We start from the raw sequence: 10996 nt of genomic DNA, 5'->3' as shown, positions 1-10996 counted from the left end.
TGGACCCTGATCTCTCTTTTGACGAACATATCAATAATATTTCAAGGGCAGCTTTTTTCCATCTTCATTAGATTGCAAAAAACAGAAACCTTTTGTTCAAAAATTATGCAGAAACGCTAACCTATGCTTTTGTCACTTCTAGATTAGACTACTGCAATGCTCTACTCTCCGGCTACCCGAAGATAGCACTAAATAAAACTTCAGCCAGTGCTAAATACAGCTGCTAGAATTTTGACTAGAACCCAACATTTTTATCATATTACTCCAGTGCTAGCCTCTACACTGGCTTCCTGTTAAGGCTAGTTTAACTGCTAACCTACAAAGCATTACATGGACTTGCTCCTACCCATCTCTCCGATTTGGTCCTGCCGTACATACCTACACTACGGTCACAAGACGCAGGAGTCCTTATTGTGCCTAGAATTTGTAAGGGGCTTTCTCCTATAGAGCTCCATTTTTATGGAATGGTCTGCCTATCCACGTGAGACTCGGTCTCAACCTTTGAGTCTTTACTGAAGACTCATCTCTTCAGTAGGTCCTATGATTGAGTGTAGTCTGGCCCAGAAGTGTGAAGGTGAACAGCATGGCACCAGAGTGACAAACCATCCTTGCTGTCGCTGATTCTCCACCTCTTATTTATTGTTTATTTAACTAGGCAAGTCAGTTAAGAACAAATTCTTATTTTCAATGAAGGCCTAGGAACAGTGAGTTAAGTGCCTTGATCAGGGGCAGAACAACAGATTTTTTTTACCTTGTCAGCTAGGGGATTCGATCTTGCAACCTTTCGGTTACAAGTCCAACGCTCTAACCACTAGGCTACCTGCCGCCTCTACACTCTAACCACTAGGCTACCTGCCGGGTTAGGGAGAGTTTGGCCGGCTGGGATATCCTTGTCTCATAACGCACTAGCGACTCCTGTGGCGGGCCGGGCACAGTGCACGCTGACCAGGTGTCCGGTGTTTCCTCCGACACATTGGTGCTGCTGGCTTCCGGGTTGGATGGGCATTGTGTCAAGAAGCAATGTGGCATGGTTGGGTTGTGTTTCGGAGGACGCATGGCTCTCGACCATCGCCTCTCCCGAGTCCGTACGGGATTTGCAGCAATGAGACAAGACTGTAACTACCAATTGGAAACCATGAAATTGGGGAGAATTAAAAAAAATATATACATATATTATTTTTTTTAAATTGATCTGATAGTGTGTGTGTGTTTTTTTTATAGAAATGAAAATATCATCAGTGGATAAAATGGTTGAAAAATTTAAATTTTTACTTAATTCAGGAAAGGACATATGCAATGTTAACACTCTTACCTAGAAACATTCAGAGTTTTCGAAGACAATTCATCATACATTTCAGAGGTATTAAAACCCTCCTGAGAGGAAAGCTCAGAGTTTCAGTTATGACTTAAGACTTCTAGAACACTGGTGTGTGTGTCAAACAGTTTCAAATCAATGCCTTGCTTGGACATTATAGACTAGTGGATAATCTAACAGTGATATTTTTGTTGTTGTTGCTGTGCCCACATTTCAGTATCAACAGTGTCGTATTTATTAGTGCACATCATAGCAAAATGTTTTGCAACGACAAAACAATTGCTTTTCTTAAAAATCGGGCAAGTTGGGGGGGGGGGGGGTGTATTCATTATGACGAATTCTGTTTCAAAACATTTTGCAACAGAAACGGTTTACTCCAAACGGGAAAACGCTTTGTAACGAAAAAAAAAAGTTTCTATTAGACAATTCGGGTAAGGTCCCTCCCCGTTTCAATCCATTTGGTTCTTAACCTATTTGGGATAGGGGGCAGTATTTTCACGGCCGGATAAAAAACGTACCCGATTTAATCTGGTTACTACTCCTGCCCAGAAACTAGAATATGCATATAAATTAGTAGATTTGGATAGAAAACACTCTAAAGTTTCTAAAACTGTTTGAATGGTGTCTGTGAGTATAACAGAACTCATATGGCAGGCCAAAACCTGAGAAGATTCCATACAGGAAGTGCCTTGTCTGACAATTTGTTCTCCTTCTGGGGCATCTCTATCAAAAATACAGAATCTCTGCTGTAATGTGACATTTTCTATGGCTTCCATTGGCTCTCAGAAGGCGCCAGAAAGTGGAATGACGTCTCTGCAGTCTCTGGGCGAAAAACAGCAGGAGTTTTTGTGAGTGTTCAGGCAGGGAACAATGACACTGGAGATGCGCGTCCCCGAGACGACTCCATGTTTTTCTTTCAGTCTTTGAATGAATATAACGTCGCCCGGTTGGAATATTATTGCTATTTTATGAGAAAAATAGCATAAAAATGGATTTTAAACAGTGTTTGACATGCTTCGAAGTACAGTAATGGAATATTTAGAATTATTTTGTCACGAAATGCGCCCGCGCGTCACCCTTTGGTTAGTGACCTCAACGCACGAACAAAATGGAGCTATTTCAATATAACTATGGATTATTTCGAACCAAAACAACATTTGTTGTTGAAGTAGAAGTCCTGGGAGTGCATTCTGCCGAAGAACAGCAAAGGTAATCCAATTTTTCTTATAGTAATTCTGAGTTTAGTGAGCACCAAACTTGGTGGGTGTCAAATTAGCTAGCCTGTGATGGCCGAGCTATCTACTCAGAATATTGCAAAATGTGCTTTCGCCAAAAAGCTATTTTAAAATCTGACACTGCGATTGCATAAAGGAGTTCTGTATCTATAATTCTTAAAATAATTGTTATGTTTTTTGTAAACGTTTATCGTGAGTAATTTAGTAAATTCACCGGAAGTTTGCGTGGGTATGCTAGTTCTGAACATCACATGCTAATGTAAAAAGCTTTTTTTTTATATAAATATGAACTTGATTGAACAAAACATGCATGTATTGTATAACATAATGTCCTAGGAAAGTCATCTGATGAAGATCATCAAAGGTTAGTGCTGCATTTAGCTGTGGTTTGGGTTTATGTGACATATATGCTTGCTTTGAAAATGGCTGTGTGATTATTTTTGGCAGGGTACTCTCCTGACATAATCGAATGTTTTGCTTTCGCTGTAAAGCCTTTTTGAAATCGTACGTGGTTAGATTAACGAGAGTCTTGTCTTTAAAATGGTGTAAAATAGTCATATGTTTGAGAAATTGAAGTTATAGCATTTTGAAGGTATTTGTATTTCGCGCCACGCTCTACCATTGGATATTGGTGAGGCACAGGTTTTAAGAGGTAAAAATGTTTTCCGTTGCAAGATGTAATGAATAAACCCCCTGTCTTTTCCTGTACATTATCTTCTGTTTGGTGCCTAATGAATATGACCCAAGTTTCTGTCACAGCAATACGAGTGTATTCATACCGAGGCTCATTATTATCTAGTTGAAATTAGAATAGCCCCAAAAATATAAATTAGAGCATATATAACCTACAACACTGAGTAGCTTAAAAAAAAAAACATATCGTTCACATTATGTATGTCACTGTCAAATCATAACTGTTCATTTGATAGTTACAGGCTATTACAACTAGCCTGCCATGGTTGTACTTGCTGCTGTTGCAATATGGATGTCTGACTGTGTTCAAATAGGCTGGACCCACTGTGCCAAAAGGAGAGCAAAAGACAATAATATGACATATAATACAATAGATATGCCATTTATAATAATACTAATATACACTGAGTGTACAAAACATTAACAACACCTGTTCTTTCCATGACAGACTGACCAGATTAATCCAGGTGAAAGCTATAATCCCTTATTGATGCCACTTGTCAAATCCACTTCAATCTGTTTAGATGAAGGGGAGGAGACCGGTTAAGCCTTGAGACATTTGACACATGGATTGTGTATGTGTGCCATTCAGAGGGTGAATGGGCAAGATAAAATATTTTAAGTGCCTTTAACCAGGGTGTGGTAGTAGACGCCAGGCACACCGGTTTGAGTGTGTCAAGAACTGCAACGCTGCTGGGTTTTTTCACGCTGAACAGTTTCCCCTGTGTATCAAGAATGGTCCACCAACAAAAGGACATCCAGCCAACTTGACACGACTGTGGGAAGCATTGGAGTCAACATGGACCAGTATCCCTATGGAATTATTTTGACACACTGTAGAGTCCATGTCCCGACGGCTGAGGGTAAAGGGGGGAGGAGGAGGGGCAACTCAAGATTAGTGTGTTTGTAATGTTTTGTAACTCAGTGTATATATTATTATTATTATGATATATTATACTATTCTTACAGAACTCCTGATACAAACGTAATACCTTAAAATAAAAAAATAAGTTGTTTAATACTGAGTGAGTCCATCATTTTACTGTGCAAAAACTGACAGTACCTTATGTATATATATATATATACCAGTACTATATAGTACATCAAATCTGTACTATGCAGTAGATTTGTTACTTGGTTTAAGCACATTTCTCTTCGGGGGGGTGGGGGGGCTTCTGAACGAGCCGAAGTGACATCACACTAGGAAAGCTGCTCAGCATAGATTGGTTCAGCCCAGTGACTGACTTCCCAAATTAGCAATAAGAAAACAGGACATTTGTTCATTTTTATTTATGTATATCCACAATGTGGAAACCAAGAGTTTTAAAACACAAGTTAATTGTTTCTATCTATCTAACAGTATATAGCACATAGCTCGGGCTAAACCTGCTCTGAGAAGTACACTACGGAACAGGATCAATGAGTTAGCCAGCTAACTAAACGGGCACGGTCTAGACGACTCAACAAAAACACATATCCACCTGTAGCTTTCTTTATGAACCGGACAATCAATAGTTATTTATTGTTTATCAAAGTTCACTGGCTAACTAAATTGATCCTGTTTTATAGTAGATCCCTGAAGGTTAAACCAGGCTATAAAAATCGGTTCTGCCTCACTTTGGAAGAAAACTAAGCTGGTCGTTGGTTCCGTCAGTGGAATATTGTAACGAGCTGAAGAGAGCAACATCACATCATGATTACTGCAGAACAACTTGAAATAAAGAGAATTAAAAAAAATAATATATGGATTTGGTATCATCCATTTAGATTTTTACCAGATTAATCCGATTCCGTAGTAATTGCTAGTATTCTGTTCAACCACAATACGCCTAAAATATCAATAAAAACATTGATCAAGTCTTACACTATTAAGACTCATTTTTACACGTCCGAAATGGTGTCCTATTCCCTATTAGAGTACTGAGCCCTATGGGCCCCGCCCAAAAAGTAGTGCACTAAATAGGGAATAGGACGCCACGTGGGACACAACCGTTTTGCACAGTTGGTCTATTCCGTCCTGACTGAGCCACGATATGTTTTCTGTACATAGTAACCCACCAGGTTCAACAGCACTCTGGGTGGCAGTTGGGACACTGTCGTTTGTAACAATGCTCCATAAATCATCTACACGGTTTACAATATCTACCTCTACGTGATGCAGTATCTCGCTAGTGTCAATATTCACGTCGTAATTGAAGACAATCCCTAAACCCATCTGAAGCCATCTAAAAACGGGACACAGGTTACAGAGTTGGCAGAAAGGAGAAAATCTTCCTACAAAGCTTATTATTATTTTTCCTAAATAAAACAAATGTTCAAACCAACCAACAGACTGTGAAACAACCTTTTGTACAGTGATGTAAACACCAAAATAAAGAGGCTTGTCTTGAGATGAGAGTCACTACAGAAGCTAGCTAGAACACAGAGACGGGCCAGTCAGAGCAGGGACAGGGTCACAGAGACGGGCCAGTCAGAGCAGGGTCACAGAGACGGGCCAGTCAGAGCAGGGTCACAGAGACGGGCCAGTCAGAGCAGGGGCCAGGGTCACAGAGACGGGCCAGTCAGAGCAGGGGCCAGGGTCATAGAGACGGTCCAGTCAGAGCAGGGGCCAGGGTCACAGAGACGGGCCAGTCAGAGCAGGTGCCAGGGTCACAGAGACGGGCCAGTCAGAGCAGGGGCCAGGGTCACATTCAGGAGGCAAACGTTGTGGAACATTGTGGAACGTTGTGGAACATTGTAGATAGAAATGTTAAGAAAAGAGTTGACATGATTCCTTATTCTACATTTCAGAGAGGCGTATTTGTTCTACATAACATATTTATATCTGAAGGTTCAACAACGTTGTGCCCGCCCCCTGCTGAACGCGTCCATAGTAACAGGGAGTAGAGGCCTGGGGGAAACTACAGGTCACAGACCAAGAGTTCAAGGGTCGAGCTCTCCCTCTACCAAAGAACACGGTCCCACAGAGTCCTAGCCGGGAAAGGAGACCTGGCTGAGGTAGCACAATTACGGAAACTTTCCCAAAGTTCCTAGGTTTTTCCAGAAATCCCTTATTCCAATGAACTTCTAACCAACATATTGAAAAACCTGCGAACTCTGGGACAATTTTGGGAATTTTGCAACCATAGTTGTGGGACACAAAACAGGGTAGAGGTTGGGCTGTCATATCCACTTCATATCTGCTTCCTGGGGGCATCCTCCTCTCCATTAGGGGCTCTGGACTGCCTTCTGCCATTAGGGCTCAGTCTGGAGCCGCAGTCCCACTACAGTCGCTCAGGGCAGAACAGGCCAGAAGACAGAGCGATCTTGTTGTTACGAGGGACTGTATCCATATTCCATGATCCATCCATCCACAGTTGTTTTTGTATGTCGAAACAAGTAGTTAATTGATTATTAAAGTTTTTCAGACCAACTTAAAAATAACCATGCCTTAAAATAAATACAATTTCCAAAAAAAGGCTATTTTACATTTTACAAATCCAGAGTTTTTGTTGCACAACAAAAAGGAAAAGCAGAGGAGTGTTTAGTTCAGTTTGTTACAGTGGTCATCGTCATGGTGACCACATTCCTTCTTTTTATTTTTTTTGTTATTTTTTTATTTTTTTACACAGGGTTGGAACCATCCAGAGATCGTCGGGACAGAGTAGGGGGAGACCAGAGCAGGCGAACAGCGTGTGTGATGCTGACAGACATTTCTCCTCCTCCTCTTCTTCATCTTCTTTATTAGGCTGCTTATTGTGACGAAGCCTCTAGGGCACAGAGACGATTAGGGGTGCAGGCAGAACAGGCAAAGGATTATGGGAAGGAAAGATCCCTCCTTCACAGTCAGCGCTAGATCAATAGTTGTAAGGGAGAGTTACCAGTCCTTTAGTAGACACACTCTCTCTGTGTGTGTGTGTGTGTGTGTGTGTGTGTGTGTGTGTGTGTGTGTGTGTGTGTGTGTGTGTGTGTGTGTGTGTGTGTGTGTGTGTGGTGTGTAGACAATGTAATAGTCTGTTCAGGACTTTAAGGTTAGTGGTCTATCCATGTCTTTTAAAGCTGTGTCAGTCCGTTTCAGCTCTATAGCTTAATTCACTAGGTCAGTGCATCCATCCAGTCGGTGAAATTAAACTTTAGTTTCTGCCATCTCAGTCTCTGCTTCTCTCTCCCCGTCCTCCGTCTCCTCCCTGACAGCCGTCTCCGGCGTCCCCTGATGTCAGTGCCGCACCTCGTTAGCGAGGAGACTGTCCTCGCCGCTCTGGAATAAAAAGGAGAATACTTTATTGTCCAATCACTTACAGAGTAAGAGGAACTCATCTTTATGCTCACAACGACCCAACACCCCCAAGGTTAAGCCCCGGGAGAAATTACAAGAATTGAAGCGCCTTGCTCAAAGGGCACGTCGGCAGGCTACCTGGAAGTCGGCCTCATTGAGGCTGTTCCCCACTTGGATGATCTCCTCGTCCTGCGAGCCCTCACTGACCCCGCTGCCAGCCGAACCCAGCTCGTCTAAGCTGGGGTCCTGGAGCACCGAGGCAATGTACATCTGCTGTTGTTGGGAAAGAAGAAGAAGAGAGGAGGGATAGAAAGGAAGGAAGAGAAAGGTCAGTGTGAGAGATGGATGGAGAGGTAATCTAGGCTGAGGAAACGGTACTTACCGCTGATTTATTGAAGGGAGAGGTGCGTGCAGGACGACCGTTCTCTACACCATCCACATTCTCCACGTCAATCTGTGGGGGGGGGGGAGAAAATACACACACAGTTAAAAAATATATATATAAATAAAACGCCACTGCAGAACATTCAGTGTTGATTGATACTATATCAGAAGGCATTTATCAGGGATGTGAGAAATGGACCACTTCACTTATTAACGTTTAAAACGGCCCTTAATTATTTATTTTTTTAATAAAAATAAATTCACAATGTAGAATAATAGTCCTAGTACCTATGTATGACTGCTAGGACCGGTAATGAAGATCTACCGACCACAACCCTTTACAGACAAAAACACAGCTACGGTAACGTATCCATAGAGACAACCCTTTATAGAACACAGTAACGTGTCCACAGAGACAACCCTTTATAGAACACAGTAGCGTGTCCACAGAGACAACCCTTTATAGAACACAGTAGCGTGTCCACAGAGACATCCCTTTATAGAACACAGTAGCGTGTCCATAGAGACAACCCTTTATAGAACACAGTAGCGTGTCCATAGAGACAACCCTTTATAGAACACAGTAGCGTGTCCATAGAGACAACCCTTTATAGAACACAGTAACGTGTCCATAGAGACAACCCTTTATAGAACACAGTAGCGTGTCCATAGAGACAACCCTTTATAGAACACAGTAATGTGTTCATAGAGACAACCCTTTATAGAACACAGTAACGTATCCATAGAGACAACCCTTTATAGAACACAGTAACGTATCCACAGAGACAACCCTTTATAGAACACAGTAACGTGTTCATAGAGACAACCCTTTATAGAACACAGTAACGTGTTCATAGAGACAACCCTTTATAGAACACAGTAACGTGTTCATAGAGACAACCCTTTATAGAACACAGTAACGTATCCACAGAGACAACCCTTTATAGAACACAGTAACGTGTTCATAGAGACAACCCTTTATAGAACACAGTAACGTATCCATAGAGACAACCCTTTATAGAACACAGTAGCGTGTCCATAGAGACAACCCTTTATAGAACACAGTAACGTATCCATAGAGACAACCCTTTATAGAACACAGTAACGTATCCACAGAGACAACCCTTTATAGAACACAGTAACGTGTTCATAGAGACAACCCTTTATAGAACACAGTAACGTATCCATAGAGACAACCCTTTATAGAACACGGTAACGTGTCCACAGAGACAACCCTTTATAGAACACAGTAACGTATCCATAGAGACAACCCTTTATAGAACACAGTAACGTATCCATAGAGACAACCCTTTATAGAACACAGTAGCGTATCCATAGAGACAACCCTTTATAGAACACAGTAACGTATCCACAGAGACAACCCTTTATAGAACACAGTAACGTATCCATAGAGACAACCCTTTATAGAACACAGTAACGTATCCACAGAGACAACCCTTTATAGAACACAGTAACATATCCACAGAGACAACCCTTTATAGAACACAGTAACGTGTTCATAGAGACAACCCTTTATAGAATACAGTAACGTGTTCATAGAGACAACCCTTTATAGAACACAGTAACGTATCCACAGAGACAACCCTTTATAGAACACAGTAACGTGTTCATAGAGACATCCCTTTATAGAACACAGTAACGTATCCACAGAGACAACCTTTTATAGAACACAGTAACGTGTTCATAGAGACAACCCTTTATAGAACACAGTAACGTATCCACAGAGACAACCCTTTATAGAACACAGTAACGTGTTCATAGAGACAACCCTTTATAGAACACAGTAGCGTGTCCACAGAGACAACCCTTTATAGAACACAGTAACGTATCCACAGAGACAACCCTTTATAGAACACAGTAACGTGTCCACAGAGACAACCCTTTATAGAACACAGTAACAGTAATGTGGCCATAGCACAATTGATAACTGAAGATAATTACAACATTTTTTATTTTACATTCAGAAGTGTCTTTTCAGACAGTTGAATTCTGCCCTGGCTTACACTATATATACTAAAGTATGTGGACACCCCTTCAAATTAGTGGATTCGGCTATTTCAGCCACACCCGTTGCTGACAGGTGTATAAAATCGAGCACAGAGCCATGCAATCTCCATAGACAAACATTGGCGGTAGAATGACCCGTACTGAAGAGCTCAGTGACTTTCAACGTGGCACAGTCATAGGATGCCACCTTTCCAACAAGTCAGTTCGTTAAAATGTCTTCCCTGCTAGAACTGCCCGGGTCAACTGTAAGCGCTGTTATTGTGAAGTGGAAACGTCTAGGAGTAACAACGGCTCAGCTGTGAAGTGGTTAGGACACACAACTTCACAGAACGGGACCGCCGAGTGCTGAAGCAAGTAGCACGTAAAAATCGTCTGTCCTCGGTTGCAACACTCACTACCGAGTTCCAAACTGCCTCTGGAAGCTACGTCAGCACAATAACTGTTCGTTGGGAACTTCATGAAATGGGTTTCCATGGCCGAGCAGCTGCACACAAGCCTAAGATCACCATGCGCAATGCCAAGCTTTGTCTCGAGTGGTGTAAAGCTCGCTGCCATTGGACTCTGGAGCAGTGTAAACACATTCTCTGGATTGATTAATCACGCTTCACCATCTGGCAGTCCGACTGACAAATCTAGGTTTGGCGATGCCAGGAGAATGCTAATTGCCCCAATCCATAGTGCCAACTGTACAGGAATAATGGTCTGAGGCTGTTTTTCATGGTTCGGGCCCCTTAGTTCCAGTGAAGGGAAATCTTACCGCTACAGCATCCAATTACATTCTTGACGATTCAGTGCTTCCAACTCTGTGGCAACAGTTTGGGGAAGACCCTTTCCTGTTTCAGCATGACAATGCCCCTGTGCACAAAGCGTGGTCCATACAGAAATGGTTTGTCGAGATCGGTGTGGAAGAACTTGACTGGCCTACACAGAGCCCTGATCTCAACCCCATCGAACACCTTTGGGATGAATTGGAACGCCGACTGCGAGCCAGGCCTTAATCGTTCACATACTTTTGGTCAAGTAGTGTATAGTGTGCAATTGTTTCCTTGACAACAATAATCATCCCTGATTGATGTGCTGTTTTTA

The 10996-nt window shown here is 42.1% G+C and overlaps 1 protein-coding gene across 2 annotated transcripts in view; it reads right to left on the bottom strand.

Moving 5' to 3' along the window:
* Window positions 1-4514: 4514 nt before the first annotated feature.
* LOC106578786 (CSC1-like protein 2) overlaps window positions 4515-10996 on the bottom strand; it is a 105226-nt gene continuing 98744 nt past the window's right edge. For both annotated transcript variants that reach the window (XM_045702296.1, XM_045702297.1), the window contains 3 exons: window positions 7881-7952; window positions 7637-7771; window positions 4515-7480 (listed from right to left, as the gene is read on the bottom strand). In XM_045702296.1, coding sequence (XP_045558252.1) covers window positions 7439-7480; window positions 7637-7771; window positions 7881-7952 — 249 coding nt within the window. In that variant the 3' untranslated portion in view covers window positions 4515-7438. The remainder of the gene's footprint in view (window positions 7481-7636; window positions 7772-7880; window positions 7953-10996) is intronic.

The sequence above is a fragment of the Salmo salar genome, chromosome ssa19, assembly GCF_905237065.1.
Source record: "Salmo salar chromosome ssa19, Ssal_v3.1, whole genome shotgun sequence".
In the NCBI taxonomy this organism is placed as follows: domain Eukaryota; kingdom Metazoa; phylum Chordata; class Actinopteri; order Salmoniformes; family Salmonidae; genus Salmo; species Salmo salar.
This window is presented reverse-complemented; position numbering and strand designations above follow the sequence as displayed.